This window comes from Sinocyclocheilus grahami, unplaced genomic scaffold (assembly GCF_001515645.1).
Source record: "Sinocyclocheilus grahami isolate Dianchi unplaced genomic scaffold, SAMN03320097.WGS_v1.1 scaffold74.1, whole genome shotgun sequence".
NCBI lineage: Eukaryota > Metazoa > Chordata > Actinopteri > Cypriniformes > Cyprinidae > Sinocyclocheilus > Sinocyclocheilus grahami.
In genome coordinates, this window is record NW_015505253.1 from 1,902,178 (window position 1) to 1,924,896 (window position 22,719).

Genomic DNA, 22,719 nt, shown 5'->3' on the forward strand with positions numbered 1-22,719 from the left:
ATATATCCAAGATGCATTTTAAAAATGAAATTTACATATATAAAAAAATATCGCCAGGAGAAAATTTATTTTATAATATTTTCTAAAATATATCTATTTTAAATATTAGTAATATATTTATTATTAATTAATTATTATTTATTAGTTTACTCATTTATATTTTAAATAAAAAATTTTTTTAAATAGTTGCTTTTTCTATGTGTAGTCACATATTATGTCATCTGCCTTTTACTAATCCAATAATTTGTCTTCTAATTTTTTTAATGTCGTTTAAACGTTAAACTTTGTCTCACATAACATTTAATAAACTTCACATAATCTTGCTTCAATCATATTTCAGAAGTGAAACTTCCTTCCCTTCACCCTGATACCCATTATTGCCCACAGGCTAAAATTAAAGTGTTGGTGTGATTTGATTCCAGTCAGTAGCTTTATAGCATGCAAATCCACCCACTAATGCTATGATTCATGCGCATGAGTCAGGAGGAGCTCGGCCCTTCCAAACCTGCTCTCGAACAGTGAAGAACATTGGATTACAAGATTGATTTGAGTTTCTTTCTTACATAAGATGTGTTTGTATTGTTGGTGCACAGCTAAGCTAATGAGCTCAAGCTAAAGTTTCTGGAAAGAGAAATGTTTAGTTTCTGCATCACTAGTGGCACTAAACAAAATTGGCTAGATGTATACTAAAGCTAGTGGATCTTCGAAGTTATTGCCCATGCAAGCTTTTTCGGTTTATTTTGTTTAATGTGCATATATTTAACTAGATGCTAACACTTACAGTACATGCAAATGTAAACAGTATGTACTTTCCCCAATGCCATTGAACTACGTGTCTTAATTGCATATACAAAATGTCACACAGCCATACTCTTGATGTCTAACGGCGATGACCTCATATTTTCCTCAGGTTCCTCATGGATCTGGAGCACAGGATCGAAGAGTCCATCCTGATCTCAGACGTGTGCGACATCGTTCATTTTCACGCTGTTAACCACTTCCAAGTCTTCATCAGCTACGTCATCAACCAGGCGTACCAGGAGAAGAACTACCGACGGATACTGTAAGAACATTTCTTACCTTTTACCTATTTTGAGATTTTGGGCTATTTTGCTTACATACACTCTAAAAAATGCTGGGTTAAAAAGGGACAAACCCAGCTATTGGGTCAAAACAATCCAATAGCTGGGTTTGTCCCTTTTTAACCCATGCACTTCAGTAGCACTTACATATACAATTTATTGCAATGTTTATCCTGAAGGTTGAAAACAAGAATTTTGAAAATTTCTTCATTCAGTGTTTAAATTGCCATTCTGGAATTTTCTACAAAATTAGTGCATATTTAATGCTTGTAATGCAAAAACAATTGTCTTAATGTACTATGACTAATCAACTAGTGAAAGTATGGTCATATCTATTAGTTAAAATTGAGTTAATCTGTAACACTTTACAATAAGGTTTCAGTTGTTAACATTAGTTAAGCATATTAGTTAACATGAACAATACTTATATAGCATTTATTATTCTTAATTTTAAGTTCAACAGTTACTAATACATTATTTAAAAGAAAAGTTCACGTTTTTATTAACTAACATCGACAAAGGTTAATAAATGCTGTAAAAATAGTTTTCATTGTTAGTTCATGATAGTCCATGCATTAAATGGTGTTAACAAACGAGACCTTATTGTAAAATGTTACCAGTTAATCTTTGGTTAAAAAGCGTTGCTTGGTCAACCAGCTAGATTTGGCTGGTGAACAACTGAACTACCATGCAGATTAATTCTGGTCCGAAATGCTTTCTTTGACTTTGTGCGTATAAGCTTTAGAATATAAGAGTATTTCCTTGTTTGTGTCGTAAGTAACCGAAACGTGTGACGTTGTACGTGATGACTCCTGTAATTAAATGTGACTCAGTGACTTGACTGGTGGCTCATGCAAGGAACAACAACAGCAATGCATCAATGTGTCACCTGCAGTCTTCCCACGCTTCCTTCGCTTAGTGAAATTCCATGACGTTTTACATTTATTAAAGTGATCATGTGACCATATACTTGCCCTCATGCTGTCCCAAGCCTGTATTTTCAGCTCAAAAGCTGGATTATTGATTGCGTGAAAGTGTTTTAATGCGACATAAATCATGTTCCAAGTCTTCTGAAGTCATACGATAGCTTTGCATGAGTGTTATTGATTGTGGGTGTGTACAATGCCTGTATTTTCAGGACAGGGAGGGACAGTAGTGTGCGTTTGTTGTGTAAATCGACCAGTCTGGCATGCATGTTCAGTGTCTCCACAGACCAGCTGTCTGCCTGGATTCTAGCCTGAGGCTTCAGTCCTCGCTGGCTTCTGATGTGTTGTGTAAGGGTTTGTTTAGGTGCCTTCATTTGCGTGTTTGTGAGCGTGAAAAGCTCTTGGGACTTTCTGCGCATTGGCCTGATGAGTTTCAGTGCTTTCCATTCCTCTTAATGTTAGGGTTAAAGCCACTCTGTGAGTGTGTGTGTATTACGTTCATAACAACAGCTGGGTTGTGCATCAGAAACAAGCATGTTTTGTTGTTTTTTTAAGACACACAGGTTCATAAAGATATACTCTAACCTCATAAACCGTCTTCCTGCTTTGTGACCTATTTAAGTTCATTTCAAGTAGTTCATTGTGTTGTCCTAAAGGCAATATCTTGCTGAATACTAATTATATTTCTATTCATAACAATTCAAACTATTTTTTATCTTTAAACAGCATAAAGGAAGAATAAGCTGCTATCCAAACTCATTTCTCTTGTGCATTGCTAAACTTCATTCTACTGCACATATTTGTCAAAAATCTGGGTTAATTTTTAGGATATGCATGTAATATCATACTAAAATGCTAGTTATACTATGCTATTCACACTATCCAAAGTTTCTGTATGCAGGAATTATCTAGTAATTTTGGCAAAATTACACAGAATAATTAAGCACACTACACAGAATAATGTATCCCACAATGCAACGTGTGTCCTACTTGACCTTCCATTTGATGTGTGATGAAAGAATCAGAAGGAAAATAACGTAACAATTTTTAAAAAACTCTTTAGTTACTCATTATTTGATTGGACTGCCATAAGTTTAGACTCTTTTATTCACAATGAAATAAAAAAATGCCACACTTGAGGGTTTGTTTTTAATTTAGTAGGCAGTAAACAGTACTCGGTAAGTAGTATGCTCATATCACTCCGCCTCAGGCCATTGAACATAACACCGACTGAAATTGAAATTATTTTGGAGAGATAAAGTACACAATCTGTATGTGAATATCTGATCTGTGTTGAGTTTCACCTGGTTAGTGCCATAAACCATAACCATTTCCAACTCCGTTGTGGTTTTACTTTTGGTTGTGGACTGTAAATGTGGTTTAATCTCCATGTCAAGATTTATGATTATGACATTTTATAATCTAACAGCAATATGCAAAGCAGATTTTTATCTGACAGCAATTAAATGTTGTGTGCCAGGAGAAGGTGAACACACCTTTCCACAACAAACCACATGATGTAAAAGTAGTGTGAAACGAAAAGAATAATGCATCCAAGTAGAAAAAAGTAACATTAATTAACATTATTGTTTCAGCAGTACAGATGTTTGTACTGGCTGTATAGTCGGTCGGCTGTTTAGAATCTGATTCAAGAATCTTTTGAATCCGTTCTTTTCAGTGAATCGGGAAAGAATGATTTGAGTCACTTCTTTTTAGTAAATCAAGGTTTAAGGGACAAGCATTGCGCATTATTATCATGATGATGTGCTTGTTTGCAGCTTGGATAGGTAACTTTACTTGTCTCATATATGCATACTATCCAACTATCTTTATAGAGTAGTGTGTATTTTAGTTAGCTACTTTTTGTGTAGCTTGCCTATCGCTGCCTCTTTGTTTTAAAATTACAGGCTATATTTGCATTAACACACTTGTACATAAATATCTGTATGTGTTTTTCAGACAAGAAAATGCCATTTTCCGAGAGAATATATCCATTTTGGAGAATCAGCCGAAAGTGAAGGGCCTCTCGTTTACCTCCTTCCTCATCCTCCCTTTCCAGCGAATCACACGACTCAAACTACTTGTTCAGGTAAGCGTCAGCCAATTAGAAGTCTTGAGTAACTTGTGTAGGGAATGAGTAAACCAATCTTAGAATTAGTTAAATCTGTCTTTAGCAAAACTGCTCCTTTTTTGTTCCAGAATATTCTGAAGAAGGTGGAGGAAAATTCAGAGAGCGAAAAGACTGCAATATTAGCTCATCAAGAGTTGGAAAGGGTAAGTGTGTGTGTGTGTGTGTGTGTGTGTGTGTGTGTGTTTTGATTCCAGGGTGTGGTAATGAGTCTTGTTATTAGTAAGTCTCATTGTCTCTGGACTTTCACCTGTCAAGCACGTCTTACACTGTTGTTCCTGCTACCAAAGTTACCGCGCCACACCTCTTGTCGCTGACTTTAACAGCTGTGAGGTGGAATGCTGCTTTTGTTCTTAATAATTTTCTTTAAACATTTTAAAGCGATTATTGCAGCATTCACGTCATGTTGGAATTAACGTAATTGTGATTCAACTGCTATTCAAGTCCTTAGACTCAAATTATTTGCTGTTATGGCAACAATCATAATGCCATGTTGAGATGTGTTGTGGTTGGTAACAGGAAATACATCATCGCGACATTAATTCACCACCATATGCTTTTGCAAAATATTTAACTACAAAAACGGCATCAATTATGACTAGGTTCGAAATATAAAATATAAACGTATCTGACTACCTTCTATTAAAGCTGCTTCCATTACATTTCTAATATTTTTTTCTAATATTACACAGTAAATAATGGAATATATGATATTTCTTTTATTTATACTGTTATAAAATGTCATAATAAATTATATATATTATAAAATACAATATATAATATTTGTTATTTATATTGTAAAATAAGTACTGTAATAATAAGATAATGTAGAATGTTTCTTTTATTTATAATTTTTAATATTTATAAATATATCATATTTATTTAGAAATATTTATATATATATTTATTAAATATTAAATTATATATTAAATGTATATCTTTTTATTTATATGTATTTATAATTATTAATTATATCATAAAGTCATGTAATATTAATCTAATTAAATCTGTCATGAGTTGAATTAGTGTGTTTCTTTGCAAATTATTTGTTGTTTTGGCAACAGTCACTTTACCTAAATGTATCCGTGTTGTGGTTGTTGACAGGAAATACATCACCACTATATTAATTTACCACTATATGCTTTTGGAAAATATTTAACAACAAAAAGTGCATCATTTAACACTAGTGCATTAAATAGCATACAATAAATAGAAATACATCATGTGCACAGATAACTGATTGCCTTTAAATGTTTTTGGTGTGGTTGTTTTGTATGTGACTTCACAATACTTTCTATTTTATGAATTCGCTGAAGATGCAAAATGTTTTTAGTGCTCGATTATTAACACAATCAAGACACTACAGTGGGGTCTCAGTAAACACTGACTCCGAAGACCACAAGGCAAAGTTTATGTCCCAGAGGTCATCTGCAGTTTGCTCATTTATAAAGATTTGTTAAACGTCTGGTAAACAAAGAGCCGACACTTGAACTCCAAGTTGAAGTGAAACTCAAAAAGTATAATTTAGTCCTTGTTCTTGTGTGTGGGAGTGTGTTTTTCTAATTGTGATGACAACATTTCTGAGGGAATAGTAAAACCTGATGAACTGGAGACGGTCCTACAAGGAAATCAGTTTAAAAATGGGTTTAAAGCTGCACTATGTAACTTTTGGTGCTCTAGCAGTTAATAAACAGAACTGCACACATCCCGCGGAAGAACATTCCAACCGGAGCTACTTCTTTAAGTTTATGTCTCTGGCGATTCACGCAGCTATGTGTTACTCAGCAGCGGTGACGACCCGACCAGGCTACAATAGTCCAAATAGAAGTAGCCTACTTATTATAAGTGTACCGTAGTGATTCGGAATAAGACAAAAACATGGTTTGGAAGATGAATTCATGATGTGCTCGCTCATTATATACAATATATGCTGCTTTAATAATGGTCTAATTTGTATCTAAAAATGCCTAAAGTTGTATTTCAAGGTTAGGGTGTATATGTGGGTTAGTGTAGAGCTTATAATTAGCTCTTATTAAAATAGAAGTGACTGGGAAATCCCCACATGTCAGGATATTAATGCAGATGTGGGTGTGTGTTTGTGTCTCTCAGATTGTGAAGGAATGCAATGAAGGAGTGAGGAAGATGAGTCGCACTGAAGAGCTGATTAGCATCGAGAAAACACTTGAATTCAAGTCGAAGGTACTGAAAGACTGAAGATGTTGTGCCATAACCCCGAACGCGCTCTTCTACTGTACTTAAAGGAACAGTTCACCCAAAAATATCATTTATTTATGTCATTCCAAACCGTGTGACTTACTTTCTTCTGTTGAACGCAGAAGGAGATGTTTAGCAGACCGTTAAAGCTGCTCTTTTCCAAACATGGGATTAAACAGGGACTGGTGACTGTAAAAGCCATACAATATGTTAATACACTGTAAATAAAATAAATACATTTCCAAGGTGTAAAAAAACTAAAAACAAAGATTGCAGTATGCTTTACAATAAAATGCGTTTTCTTTAGTAACTCAATGTTATTTGCTGTTTCTTTGTAGTTGTGAAATTTAGTAGCGATTGAGTGAAAATGATTTCTAATTAAATCCTACACCAATTTTTTTTTTCAGTGTAGTGTTTCTAATGTAAGTGTTTTGTTTTATTTACCAGTATTTCAGAATGTAATAATAAAATGTGACTCATACACCAATGCATTTTTTCTCTCAGCAATGCATAACAATGCAAATCTTGACCCAGTTTAACTATTCAGATGCAACATATTTGTGGAAAATACGGTAATAGCTATATGTGATTAACAGAATAAAATGTAAGTCATTGTGCGCTAAAAATAGTTTCTAGCTCTTATTTGTTGACTCAAACTTGATGCATCTCATTCAATTATGATACGTATGAGAATCAATGGCATTTGCTTTATTAATGTATATATATATATATATATATAATATAAAAAAACACAACACATCTCAACATGGCATTATGATTGTTGCCATAACAGCAAATAATTTGAGTCTAAGGACTTGAATAGCAGTTGAATCACAATTACGTTAATTCCAACATGACGTGAATGCTGCAATAATCGCTTTAAAATGTTTAAAGAAAATTATTAAGAACAAAAGCAGCATTCCACCTCACAGCTGTTAAAGTCAGCGACAAGAGGTGTGGCGCGGTAACTTTGGTAGCAGGAACAACAGTGTAAGACGTGCTTGACAGGTGAAAGTCCAGAGACAATGAGACTTACTAATAACAAGACTCATTACCACACCCTGGAATCAAAACACACACACACACACACACACACACACACACACACTTACCCTTTCCAACTCTTGATGAGCTAATATTGCAGTCTTTTCGCTCTCTGAATTTTCCTCCACCTTCTTCAGAATATTCTGGAACAAAAAAGGAGCAGTTTTGCTAAAGACAGATTTAACTAATTCTAAGATTGGTTTACTCATTCCCTACACAAGTTACTCAAGACTTCTAATTGGCTGACGCTTACCTGAACAAGTAGTTTGAGTCGTGTGATTCGCTGGAAAGGGAGGATGAGGAAGGAGGTAAACGAGAGGCCCTTCACTTTCGGCTGATTCTCCAAAATGGATATATTCTCTCGGAAAATGGCATTTTCTTGTCTGAAAAACACATACAGATATTTATGTACAAGTGTGTTAATGCAAATATAGCCTGTAATTTTAAAACAAAGAGGCAGCGATAGGCAAGCTACACAAAAAGTAGCTAACTAAAATACACACTACTCTATAAAGATAGTTGGATAGTATGCATATATGAGACAAGTAAAGTTACCTATCCAAGCTGCAAACAAGCACATCATCATGATAATAATGCGCAATGCTTGTCCCTTAAACCTTGATTTACTAAAAAGAAGTGACTCAAATCATTCTTTCCCGATTCACTGAAAAGAACGGATTCAAAAGATTCTTGAATCAGATTCTAAACAGCCGACCGACTATACAGCCAGTACAAACATCTGTACTGCTGAAACAATAATGTTAATTAATGTTACTTTTTTCTACTTGGATGCATTATTCTTTTCGTTTCACACTACTTTTACATCATGTGGTTTGTTGTGGAAAGGTGTGTTCACCTTCTCCTGGCACACAACATTTAATTGCTGTCAGATAAAAATCTGCTTTGCATATTGCTGTTAGATTATAAAATGTCATAATCATAAATCTTGACATGGAGATTAAACCACATTTACAGTCCACAACCAAAAGTAAAACCACAACGGAGTTGGAAATGGTTATGGTTTATGGCACTAACCAGGTGAAACTCAACACAGATCAGATATTCACATACAGATTGTGTACTTTATCTCTCCAAAATAATTTCAATTTCAGTCGGTGTTATGTTCAATGGCCTGAGGCGGAGTGATATGAGCATACTACTTACCGAGTACTGTTTACTGCCTACTAAATTAAAAACAAACCCTCAAGTGTGGCATTTTTTTATTTCATTGTGAATAAAAGAGTCTAAACTTATGGCAGTCCAATCAAATAATGAGTAACTAAAGAGTTTTTTAAAAATTGTTACGTTATTTTCCTTCTGATTCTTTCATCACACATCAAATGGAAGGTCAAGTAGGACACACGTTGCATTGTGGGATACATTATTCTGTGTAGTGTGCTTAATTATTCTGTGTAATTTTGCCAAAATTACTAGATAATTCCTGCATACAGAAACTTTGGATAGTGTGAATAGCATAGTATAACTAGCATTTTAGTATGATATTACATGCATATCCTAAAAATTAACCCAGATTTTTGACAAATATGTGCAGTAGAATGAAGTTTAGCAATGCACAAGAGAAATGAGTTTGGATAGCAGCTTATTCTTCCTTTATGCTGTTTAAAGATAAAAAATAGTTTGAATTGTTATGAATAGAAATATAATTAGTATTCAGCAAGATATTGCCTTTAGGACAACACAATGAACTACTTGAAATGAACTTAAATAGGTCACAAAGCAGGAAGACGGTTTATGAGGTTAGAGTATATCTTTATGAACCTGTGTGTCTTAAAAAAACAACAAAACATGCTTGTTTCTGATGCACAACCCAGCTGTTGTTATGAACGTAATACACACACACTCACAGAGTGGCTTTAACCCTAACATTAAGAGGAATGGAAAGCACTGAAACTCATCAGGCCAATGCGCAGAAAGTCCCAAGAGCTTTTCACGCTCACAAACACGCAAATGAAGGCACCTAAACAAACCCTTACACAACACATCAGAAGCCAGCGAGGACTGAAGCCTCAGGCTAGAATCCAGGCAGACAGCTGGTCTGTGGAGACACTGAACATGCATGCCAGACTGGTCGATTTACACAACAAACGCACACTACTGTCCCTCCCTGTCCTGAAAATACAGGCATTGTACACACCCACAATCAATAACACTCATGCAAAGCTATCGTATGACTTCAGAAGACTTGGAACATGATTTATGTCGCATTAAAACACTTTCACGCAATCAATAATCCAGCTTTTGAGCTGAAAATACAGGCTTGGGACAGCATGAGGGCAAGTATATGGTCACATGATCACTTTAATAAATGTAAAACGTCATGGAATTTCACTAAGCGAAGGAAGCGTGGGAAGACTGCAGGTGACACATTGATGCATTGCTGTTGTTGTTCCTTGCATGAGCCACCAGTCAAGTCACTGAGTCACATTTAATTACAGGAGTCATCACGTACAACGTCACACGTTTCGGTTACTTACGACACAAACCAGGAAATACTCTTATATTCTAAAGCTTATACGCACAAAGTCAAAGAAAGCATTTCGGACCAGAATTAATCTGCATGGTAGTTCAGTTGTTCACCAGCCAAATCTAGCTGGTTGACCAAGCAACGCTTTTTAACCAAAGATTAACTGGTAACATTTTACAATAAGGTCTCGTTTGTTAACACCATTTAATGCATGGACTATCATGAACTAACAATGAAAACTATTTTTACAGCATTTATTAACCTTTGTCGATGTTAGTTAATAAAAACGTGAACTTTTCTTTTAAATAATGTATTAGTAACTGTTGAACTTAAAATTAAGAATAATAAATGCTATATAAGTATTGTTCATGTTAACTAATATGCTTAACTAATGTTAACAACTGAAACCTTATTGTAAAGTGTTACAGATTAACTCAATTTTAACTAATAGATATGACCATACTTTCACTAGTTGATTAGTCATAGTACATTAAGACAATTGTTTTTGCATTACAAGCATTAAATATGCACTAATTTTGTAGAAAATTCCAGAATGGCAATTTAAACACTGAATGAAGAAATTTTCAAAATTCTTGTTTTCAACCTTCAGGATAAACATTGCAATAAATTGTATATGTAAGTGCTACTGAAGTGCATGGGTTAAAAAGGGACAAACCCAGCTATTGGGTCAAAACAATCCAATAGCTGGGTTTGTCCCTTTTTAACCCATGCACTTCAGTAGCACTTACATATACAATTTATTGCAATGTTTATCCTGAAGGTTGAAAACAAGAATTTTGAAAATTTCTTCATTCAGTGTTTAAATTGCCATTCTGGAATTTTCTACAAAATTAGTGCATATTTAATGCTTGTAATGCAAAAACAATTGTCTTAATGTACTATGACTAATCAACTAGTGAAAGTATGGTCATATCTATTAGTTAAAATTGAGTTAATCTGTAACACTTTACAATAAGGTTTCAGTTGTTAACATTAGTTAAGCATATTAGTTAACATGAACAATACTTATATAGCATTTATTATTCTTAATTTTAAGTTCAACAGTTACTAATACATTATTTAAAAGAAAAGTTCACGTTTTTATTAACTAACATCGACAAAGGTTAATAAATGCTGTAAAAATAGTTTTCATTGTTAGTTCATGATAGTCCATGCATTAAATGGTGTTAACAAACGAGACCTTATTGTAAAATGTTACCAGTTAATCTTTGGTTAAAAAGCGTTGCTTGGTCAACCAGCTAGATTTGGCTGGTGAACAACTGAACTACCATGCAGATTAATTCTGGTCCGAAATGCTTTCTTTGACTTTGTGCGTATAAGCTTTAGAATATAAGAGTATTTCCTGGTTTGTGTCGTAAGTAACCGAAACGTGTGACGTTGTACGTGATGACTCCTGTAATTAAATGTGACTCAGTGACTTGACTTGACTGGTGGCTCATGCAAGGAACAACAACAGCAATGCATCAATGTGTCACCTGCAGTCTTCCCACGCTTCCTTCGCTTAGTGAAATTCCATGACGTTTTACATTTATTAAAGTGATCATGTGACCATATACTTGCCCTCATGCTGTCCCAAGCCTGTATTTTCAGCTCAAAAGCTGGATTATTGATTGCGTGAAAGTGTTTTAATGCGACATAAATCATGTTCCAAGTCTTCTGAAGTCATACGATAGCTTTGCATGAGTGTTATTGATTGTGGGTGTGTACAATGCCTGTATTTTCAGGACAGGGAGGGACAGTAGTGTGCGTTTGTTGTGTAAATCGACCAGTCTGGCATGCATGTTCAGTGTCTCCACAGACCAGCTGTCTGCCTGGATTCTAGCCTGAGGCTTCAGTCCTCGCTGGCTTCTGATGTGTTGTGTAAGGGTTTGTTTAGGTGCCTTCATTTGCGTGTTTGTGAGCGTGAAAAGCTCTTGGGACTTTCTGCGCATTGGCCTGATGAGTTTCAGTGCTTTCCATTCCTCTTAATGTTAGGGTTAAAGCCACTCTGTGAGTGTGTGTGTATTACGTTCATAACAACAGCTGGGTTGTGCATCAGAAACAAGCATGTTTTGTTGTTTTTTTAAGACACACAGGTTCATAAAGATATACTCTAACCTCATAAACCGTCTTCCTGCTTTGTGACCTATTTAAGTTCATTTCAAGTAGTTCATTGTGTTGTCCTAAAGGCAATATCTTGCTGAATACTAATTATATTTCTATTCATAACAATTCAAACTATTTTTTATCTTTAAACAGCATAAAGGAAGAATAAGCTGCTATCCAAACTCATTTCTCTTGTGCATTGCTAAACTTCATTCTACTGCACATATTTGTCAAAAATCTGGGTTAATTTTTAGGATATGCATGTAATATCATACTAAAATGCTAGTTATACTATGCTATTCACACTATCCAAAGTTTCTGTATGCAGGAATTATCTAGTAATTTTGGCAAAATTACACAGAATAATTAAGCACACTACACAGAATAATGTATCCCACAATGCAACGTGTGTCCTACTTGACCTTCCATTTGATGTGTGATGAAAGAATCAGAAGGAAAATAACGTAACAATTTTTAAAAAACTCTTTAGTTACTCATTATTTGATTGGACTGCCATAAGTTTAGACTCTTTTATTCACAATGAAATAAAAAAATGCCACACTTGAGGGTTTGTTTTTAATTTAGTAGGCAGTAAACAGTACTCGGTAAGTAGTATGCTCATATCACTCCGCCTCAGGCCATTGAACATAACACCGACTGAAATTGAAATTATTTTGGAGAGATAAAGTACACAATCTGTATGTGAATATCTGATCTGTGTTGAGTTTCACCTGGTTAGTGCCATAAACCATAACCATTTCCAACTCCGTTGTGGTTTTACTTTTGGTTGTGGACTGTAAATGTGGTTTAATCTCCATGTCAAGATTTATGATTATGACATTTTATAATCTAACAGCAATATGCAAAGCAGATTTTTATCTGACAGCAATTAAATGTTGTGTGCCAGGAGAAGGTGAACACACCTTTCCACAACAAACCACATGATGTAAAAGTAGTGTGAAACGAAAAGAATAATGCATCCAAGTAGAAAAAAGTAACATTAATTAACATTATTGTTTCAGCAGTACAGATGTTTGTACTGGCTGTATAGTCGGTCGGCTGTTTAGAATCTGATTCAAGAATCTTTTGAATCCGTTCTTTTCAGTGAATCGGGAAAGAATGATTTGAGTCACTTCTTTTTAGTAAATCAAGGTTTAAGGGACAAGCATTGCGCATTATTATCATGATGATGTGCTTGTTTGCAGCTTGGATAGGTAACTTTACTTGTCTCATATATGCATACTATCCAACTATCTTTATAGAGTAGTGTGTATTTTAGTTAGCTACTTTTTGTGTAGCTTGCCTATCGCTGCCTCTTTGTTTTAAAATTACAGGCTATATTTGCATTAACACACTTGTACATAAATATCTGTATGTGTTTTTCAGACAAGAAAATGCCATTTTCCGAGAGAATATATCCATTTTGGAGAATCAGCCGAAAGTGAAGGGCCTCTCGTTTACCTCCTTCCTCATCCTCCCTTTCCAGCGAATCACACGACTCAAACTACTTGTTCAGGTAAGCGTCAGCCAATTAGAAGTCTTGAGTAACTTGTGTAGGGAATGAGTAAACCAATCTTAGAATTAGTTAAATCTGTCTTTAGCAAAACTGCTCCTTTTTTGTTCCAGAATATTCTGAAGAAGGTGGAGGAAAATTCAGAGAGCGAAAAGACTGCAATATTAGCTCATCAAGAGTTGGAAAGGGTAAGTGTGTGTGTGTGTGTGTGTGTGTGTGTGTGTGTGTTTTGATTCCAGGGTGTGGTAATGAGTCTTGTTATTAGTAAGTCTCATTGTCTCTGGACTTTCACCTGTCAAGCACGTCTTACACTGTTGTTCCTGCTACCAAAGTTACCGCGCCACACCTCTTGTCGCTGACTTTAACAGCTGTGAGGTGGAATGCTGCTTTTGTTCTTAATAATTTTCTTTAAACATTTTAAAGCGATTATTGCAGCATTCACGTCATGTTGGAATTAACGTAATTGTGATTCAACTGCTATTCAAGTCCTTAGACTCAAATTATTTGCTGTTATGGCAACAATCATAATGCCATGTTGAGATGTGTTGTGGTTGGTAACAGGAAATACATCATCGCGACATTAATTCACCACCATATGCTTTTGCAAAATATTTAACTACAAAAACGGCATCAATTATGACTAGGTTCGAAATATAAAATATAAACGTATCTGACTACCTTCTATTAAAGCTGCTTCCATTACATTTCTAATATTTTTTTCTAATATTACACAGTAAATAATGGAATATATGATATTTCTTTTATTTATACTGTTATAAAATGTCATAATAAATTATATATATTATAAAATACAATATATAATATTTGTTATTTATATTGTAAAATAAGTACTGTAATAATAAGATAATGTAGAATGTTTCTTTTATTTATAATTTTTAATATTTATAAATATATCATATTTATTTAGAAATATTTATATATATATTTATTAAATATTAAATTATATATTAAATGTATATATTTTTATTTATATGTATTTATAATTATTAATTATATCATAAAGTCATGTAATATTAATCTAATTAAATCTGTCATGAGTTGAATTAGTGTGTTTCTTTGCAAATTATTTGTTGTTTTGGCAACAGTCACTTTACCTAAATGTATCCGTGTTGTGGTTGTTGACAGGAAATACATCACCACTATATTAATTTACCACTATATGCTTTTGGAAAATATTTAACAACAAAAAGTGCATCATTTAACACTAGTGCATTAAATAGCATACAATAAATAGAAATACATCATGTGCACAGATAACTGATTGCCTTTAAATGTTTTTGGTGTGGTTGTTTTGTATGTGACTTCACAATACTTTCTATTTTATGAATTCGCTGAAGATGCAAAATGTTTTTAGTGCTCGATTATTAACACAATCAAGACACTACAGTGGGGTCTCAGTAAACACTGACTCCGAAGACCACAAGGCAAAGTTTATGTCCCAGAGGTCATCTGCAGTTTGCTCATTTATAAAGATTTGTTAAACGTCTGGTAAACAAAGAGCCGACACTTGAACTCCAAGTTGAAGTGAAACTCAAAAAGTATAATTTAGTCCTTGTTCTTGTGTGTGGGAGTGTGTTTTTCTAATTGTGATGACAACATTTCTGAGGGAATAGTAAAACCTGATGAACTGGAGACGGTCCTACAAGGAAATCAGTTTAAAAATGGGTTTAAAGCTGCACTATGTAACTTTTGGTGCTCTAGCAGTTAATAAACAGAACTGCACACATCCCGCGGAAGAACATTCCAACCGGAGCTACTTCTTTAAGTTTATGTCTCTGGCGATTCACGCAGCTATGTGTTACTCAGCAGCGGTGACGACCCGACCAGGCTACAATAGTCCAAATAGAAGTAGCCTACTTATTATAAGTGTACCGTAGTGATTCGGAATAAGACAAAAACATGGTTTGGAAGATGAATTCATGATGTGCTCGCTCATTATATACAATATATGCTGCTTTAATAATGGTCTAATTTGTATCTAAAAATGCCTAAAGTTGTATTTCAAGGTTAGGGTGTATATGTGGGTTAGTGTAGAGCTTATAATTAGCTCTTATTAAAATAGAAGTGACTGGGAAATCCCCACATGTCAGGATATTAATGCAGATGTGGGTGTGTGTTTGTGTCTCTCAGATTGTGAAGGAATGCAATGAAGGAGTGAGGAAGATGAGTCGCACTGAAGAGCTGATTAGCATCGAGAAAACACTTGAATTCAAGTCGAAGGTACTGAAAGACTGAAGATGTTGTGCCATAACCCCGAACGCGCTCTTCTACTGTACTTAAAGGAACAGTTCACCCAAAAATATCATTTATTTATGTCATTCCAAACCGTGTGACTTACTTTCTTCTGTTGAACGCAGAAGGAGATGTTTAGCAGACCGTTAAAGCTGCTCTTTTCCAAACATGGGATTAAACAGGGACTGGTGACTGTAAAAGCCATACAATATGTTAATACACTGTAAATAAAATAAATACATTTCCAAGGTGTAAAAAAACAAAAAACAAAGATTGCAGTATGCTTTACAATAAAATGCGTTTTCTTTAGTAACTCAATGTTATTTGCTGTTTCTTTGTAGTTGTGAAATTTAGTAGCGATTGAGTGAAAATGATTTCTAATTAAATCCTACACCAATTTTTTTTTTCAGTGTAGTGTTTCTAATGTAAGTGTTTTGTTTTATTTACCAGTATTTCAGAATGTAATAATAAAATGTGACTCATACACCAATGCATTTTTTCTCTCAGCAATGCATAACAATGCAAATCTTGACCCAGTTTAACTATTCAGATGCAACATATTTGTGGAAAATACGGTAATAGCTATATGTGATTAACAGAATAAAATGTAAGTCATTGTGCGCTAAAAATAGTTTCTAGCTCTTATTTGTTGACTCAAACTTGATGCATCTCATTCAATTATGATACGTATGAGAATCAATGGCATTTGCTTTATTAATGTATATATATATATATATATATATAATATAAAAAAACACCTTGAATTCATTGCCATGCATTTTCATTCTATAAAAATGAGCAGTGTGAACATTCTGTTAAATATCTCCTTTTTTGAGGCTTATAATATGAGTACATTTTTGTGTGAACTATCCTTTTCAAGAAGTCTTTACTTGAGTATCAGAATGAAACTCTTACAACCCTGATCTTTGTAAAGTGCAGTTGCGTTCTCTTGTTTGCAGTCAGTGCCGGTGATTTCTCACTCTCGCTGGCTCCTGAAGAAGGGTGAGGTGCAGCAGATGTCCGGGCCCAAGAGCACCAGGACCATGCGCAGCCGCAAGCTCTACCACCCCATCTACCTGTTCCTGTTCAATAACCTGCTGCTCATCACCAAACGCAGCTCCAGGTCTGTAACATCATCAGCTGCACTTCACAATGTCATCTGTCGCTTATAATAAACGCAATGATGTCGTCTGTTGGTGTGGACAATCATATTGTAAAATAAATGATATAATAATATATTATATAATATTTTTAATTTGTAATATTATATACTAAGTAATATAGAAATAATATGAAAAATATTGATATCACTATGATGAAATTCAGTTTAATAATAAATATAACTCTAGCTATTATAAATGAAATAATTATAATAATAAATAAAATAAATTTTATTTATAATATTGTAAAATAAAAACTACAATAAATAAAACCATATTAAATATATAATTTTAAGTACATTTAAAAATACTATAATATTTTAATTAATTGTTAGAAATTCTAATAAAAATATTTAATTTTGTTTTAATTTGTTATGAGTTCAAGTGTATTTAATTTTAGAATCCACACAAAACAATGATATTGTCCGTTAGTGTGGACACTAATATAGTTATTGTTATTGTTCTTAGTGTGAATAGGATTTTTTTTTTAAATACTCGTAAATAAAAAAATGATTTATCCATTAATGATTTGTTGATATTGATTTTCGAAAGATGAATGCTGAAATATGGCAAAATGTTGTCTGAATAATGTACTTGACTGATATTTACTCACTAGTCAAGTCAAGTCAAGTTTATTTGTACAGCGCTTTTCACGATACAAAGCAACTTTACAGCAAATTAAGTTTCTACAATATTTAGTGGTAGCTTATCAGTGGTGACTGTCAGTTAATGTACATATGGCAGAAATGTACGGAAAAATCAATTTAAGACGTAATAAAACAGACGATGAACACTATTAACAGCAATTATTATATGATGCAATCAAACTTATTAGTCTAGTCTCACTAGTCTCACTCTCCATTGTTTTTGCTAAAATATTTTTTATTGTATATGTATTTTATATGTGTGTTTCAGTGGAGAGAAGTACCAGGTTCTGGACTCCTGCAGTCGCTCCATGCTGAGGACTGAAGACCTGGAGGATCAGGGTCAGATGCTGGCCTGTGTGTTTGTGCTGAAACTGCTGGAGAACCAGGAGGACAGAGAAGTCAGCTACATGCTCAAGACCGAAAGCATGTGAGAATGCAGTCCTAAGCCATTATCACAGAGATTACAGTACATGTTTGCTTTGTGCACTAATGGCTCTATGAATGTTTACAGAAGCGATAAACTGCGCTGGATATATACTTTGACTCCAAACCGCCGTACAAGATTCCTCTCGACCAGCACTCACCAACCAGGTACATCACATGCATGCATGCACACCCTATGTAGCATGGCTCTATGCCATGCATTTGATTTGAAATAAACTCTTGAATGCACATTGGTTTGGATAAAAGCTCAAGCTGCTAAATGTAAAAATGGGGTACGTCTGGTGTCTGAATCAGACAAGATAAATCCCATCTCTATTTGTCATAATGACACAGTTTCCATTTCTGTCATCATACTAGTTAGCTCTGTAATTGATTCAAAGTCCCATTTCTCAGTCCCGTTCCTTCTTTATTTATCATCTTTTACTGTCCTATTTCTTCATGTCCCAATAAATAAGTGACATGAAAGACTATTTTATTATTACATTTTATTTAAAAAATATATAAATATACAATAAATAATATTAATATATTTTTTCTAATATTACACAGTAAGTAATATAGCATATAATGCTTATTTTATTTATAACAATTTAAAATAATCGAATAGTAAATATATATATATATATATATATATATATAAATTTGTATTTAAAATATGACAAGTAACGTAATGAAAAATATTTATTTTACTTTATAATATAATAAAATAATATATTTATTTTATTTCATTTTCTAACATTAGAAAATGAATATAATATTTTGTATTTTTAAAATATGTTTTATAAAATAATGTAATAATAATTAATATATAATGTTTATTTGTTATATATTAGATTATTTTAATATTGTAAGTAAAAATAATTCAATATTATAATATTGAAAAATTAAAATAAATGTTACATATAAAAAAAAATATTGCAAATACTATTAAAATTAATATAATACAATTTGTAATATTTATTTAAATTGTCTAATAATATAATTTTGTTTTGATTACATTCATTTATTAAATAAATAATGTAATACATTTAATTTAATTGAATTTTACTTTCTTGACTTGAATTAGTGAGTTTCTTTGTATCTGTGTGCAGTATGATTTATTGTTTTTCTGGTGCATGTCAGATTCTGCACAGGTTCAGTGTATCCAGTCGTACTCCTCTCAGGAACCTGATGAGCTCTCTGTAGAAATGGCTGATGTTCTGCACATTCTGGAGTGTACCGATGATGGTAAGAGATCACAAAAGCATCGACAAAAAATCAAACAGTGTTTGTCTTAAATGAAAGACTTGCAATAAGCCATGCAACTTCATCAGACTTTGCTGTTTTTGGCTAGACCCGGTCTTTGTCTTTCATTTCTGCATCATCTGCTGTCATTTGTATAAACGTGTCTCTCTCGCTATGTTGCTTCCTTCCATCTGTTCTGTTTTACTATTTTTGTGACACATCCTTCCTGTTTTTGGCATATCCGTCTCTTACCCTCAGGCTGGATGTTGGGTGAAAGGTTGCATGACGGCGAGCGAGGCTGGTTCCCCATCCGCGTGGTGGAGAGGATCAAGAGCGCAGAAGTTCGGGCTCAGAACCTTAAAGAGTGTCAGCGGATCCAGCAGGCTCAGGAAGGAGCACAGGGGTCCAGAGCTGCCTCCAGGGGGCGCCGCCCAGCCAAAAGCCCCCAATACACTCCCACCTGGACTGACCTGTAGATAAAGAACAAGAAATGACATCGCAAAACCACCACAACCATCCTATGTTCTCCTAATTCCTGACCCGGTTACCCGGAAGCGGCGCCCCCTAGATGTCGCGGCGGACCGATAGTCATTCTGTGTCCAGTGTTTTATTGAATACGTGTCCGGCGTCACACTGAGGACTCGACAGGGTCGTGGAAGAGCTCTTGCACTATAAGCACTTGTGTTTTTGAATCACTGCTTCCATACAGTCCTAACACGCTGTTAGCATGAAGGATTTCAACTTTTGCAATCACACACGGGGACCACTTTTCTGACGCATATGAGGTGAAGGAAAATAAACGCTATATCAGGACTTTTGTAAAGTCGTAATGCTTCTCTGGAAAAGGAATGTATTAATGTGCATGGTCACACCTTACTGACATTACAGGTTTGTGTTTTTAAACTAACCTCTGAGGACAAAGAGGATGTACTGTACCGTATGGAGCTCATCCTCCTCCCATCCACATGAAGAACAAAACGAAAATAAGTGAGAGAAAATGAACAAAGTTAAATTAAATGCACATATATGGCATTTTGAATGCGATGTTTTTGGGAACATGGAGGTAAAAAATGCAGATGAAGAACACTGAGGCGTTTTTTTGCACGTGCTGCATGAAAGTGTATGAACAATCACATACACATTAAACAATGTTTTCCTACACAAACACACTACACACAAGAGAGTAATGTTGTTAAACCAGTCTAACAACCGTGTCCTAACCAGATGCAACATGGTAACTTTCCAGCAACAAGCCATTTGTCCATACTCAAAGCGAAAATGCTCAATGATGAGCCGTAATGAAGTTTAATATTAACTAATCACATTTTTGAATCACCTGTTTGTTTGGATGCACAAACAATTTATATACAATATATATACATTTTTTTTTTTAGATTTGGGTCCATAAGTACATGTCAAATATATAAATATAGCAAATATGAGATGCAATTGCATTACTAAAAAATAGCTTCTAACAAAATGGCTGGTGTGAACTGACTTTAAGGGAGATTCACCCCAAAATTAAAAATTTTTCCCCCTCATGCTGTTCCAAACCTACCATATTTTCTTTTGTGAACCACAGGAGATTTTTTCTTAATTTTTTCCCCCATAGCTTTTTAGGTCAAAAACATCCATTTACAAAGAATAGATGCTTTTGTCATTTTATTAGTTGAATCTGGTTTGGACACGGTTTAACAATCTTTTCCAAGAGAATGTAACTTCCATGAGAGATGAGTCTTGCTGCTCGGCTGGAGTTGGTGTTTTTATCGTTGTGTGCATGTTCATATGAAGACCTCTCATGTTCAAACGTGGTAAAGAGTCGTTGCCAAATAATTGTCCTATTTCATTTTGTAAAAAGATAATTTATTGTTAATGAAAATAAATCTTGAATGTTGAGACCTTGTTATCTCCGTCTCACCTCATCTAATAAATGACAAGCCCCTCGCTTTCTGTAAGAAATGTTCATTTCTGCCCACTTTAAGTTTTGACCTTCCTTTTTTTGACCTCCTGTCTCTAATGTGACGCACTGATATTCAATGAGGAAAAAAATGTAGGGTAAAACTTGATTTCATCCATCAGGAATTCTTTGAAGTGCCTCTGTGTGACGGATGAGGAAAGTAATGGCAAAAAGTAAGTCATTTCAAAAACTTTATTGTAGTTAGTAGCCTATATGTAGATTGAGCAAGTCCGAATTCTCTAGCAAATGATTGAAGTTTTTATTTTTTTTAAATTCATTGTGCACTAATTAATTGTGACCAAGAACATGATATTAAATTTAACAGCACATGACAAACTGATTGTCTTGGTAAGTTGGTAGTTTCACTCAGCAAGCTGTTTCCTGAAGCTCAGGCTTTGCAGCTGCAGAACCAACAACACCAGGCCACTTCCTCTTTTCCAGCTCTTCACAGACATCTTGTACTCTCAAAAACATGATCAGAGTTCAAATATTATCAGAGGAGCGTTCAGGATGTGTGGTCTTGAAACGGGAGCATGTGACTGAGACCAGTTGACGATAAACACCAGCATTTCACTGACGGTGTTTTGGAAACCCCTGGAATCCCATACACTTCTTGAATAAACTATATAGAAACTGATATTTTATAGAACTAAAATAAAAGTTCCCTTGTTTTTTTTTTGTTTAAACGATGCTCCCTTTGCAGATGAAAATGAAAGTGATATATACTAAAGATAAATATACATATTTAGTCAGCTTTGCAGGTCACGTGAGTAAAAATCCACTTTGGTAAATCCAGATAAGCAGAGAAGCTTATATACAAAACTATTTTAGATGGAAAGATATGACTGATTTCTCACAGAGACACTAAGCAAGTGTCACAGCTAGTAAAAACATGCTGGGTGGCATTGCAATAACTTCTTTTCACTGTAGCCTATGATAAGGAATTTTGAATATTGTTAGATGGAAATAAAGTTTACCTAAAACTAGGTATTTGCATGATTTGTCATCAGACTATGAGATAAAATAAAAGCATGATCTTTTATTGTACTCTGTGTAAATTACAGATCACAGTTTTAATTACAGTTACAAAGTTACAATTTCACAGAATTTATTTATTTGAAAAACGTCAGCTGCAAAAGTCTGATGTCAAATTAAAACAAAAAATACCTTCATATTAGCTTTATAGTCAAGCTTTGTACTGAGAAATACAGGTGCATCTCAATAAATTAGAATGTCGTGGAAAAGTTCATTTATTTCAGTAATTCAACTCAAATTGTGAAACTCGTGTATTAAATAAATTCAATGCACACAGACTGAAGTAGTTTAAGTCTTTGGTTCTTTTAATTGTGATGATTTTGGCTCACATTTAACAAAAATCCACCAATTCACTATCTCAACAAATTAGAATACTTCATAAGACCAATAAAAAAAACATTTTTAGTGAATTGTTGGCCTTCTGGAAAGTATGTTCATTTACTGTACATGTACTCAATACTTGGTAGGGGCTCCTTTTGCATGAATTACTGCATCAGTGCG

General features: G+C 34.2%; 1 protein-coding gene across 1 annotated transcript in view; it reads left to right on the forward strand.

Moving 5' to 3' along the window:
- The window catches only part of LOC107585734 (ephexin-1-like), a 35,504-nt gene extending 14,323 nt beyond the window's left edge, over positions 1–21,181 (forward strand). The window contains exons 7-15 of the mRNA XM_016272883.1: positions 911–1,063; positions 3,968–4,097; positions 4,208–4,282; positions 6,246–6,335; positions 16,711–16,874; positions 17,827–17,985; positions 18,070–18,149; positions 19,125–19,229; positions 19,485–21,181. Of these exons, the coding sequence (XP_016128369.1) occupies positions 911–1,063; positions 3,968–4,097; positions 4,208–4,282; positions 6,246–6,335; positions 16,711–16,874; positions 17,827–17,985; positions 18,070–18,149; positions 19,125–19,229; positions 19,485–19,702 (1,174 nt within the window). The 3' untranslated portion in view covers positions 19,703–21,181. The remainder of the gene's footprint in view (positions 1–910; positions 1,064–3,967; positions 4,098–4,207; positions 4,283–6,245; positions 6,336–16,710; positions 16,875–17,826; positions 17,986–18,069; positions 18,150–19,124; positions 19,230–19,484) is intronic.
- Positions 21,182–22,719: the final 1,538 nt, after the last annotated feature.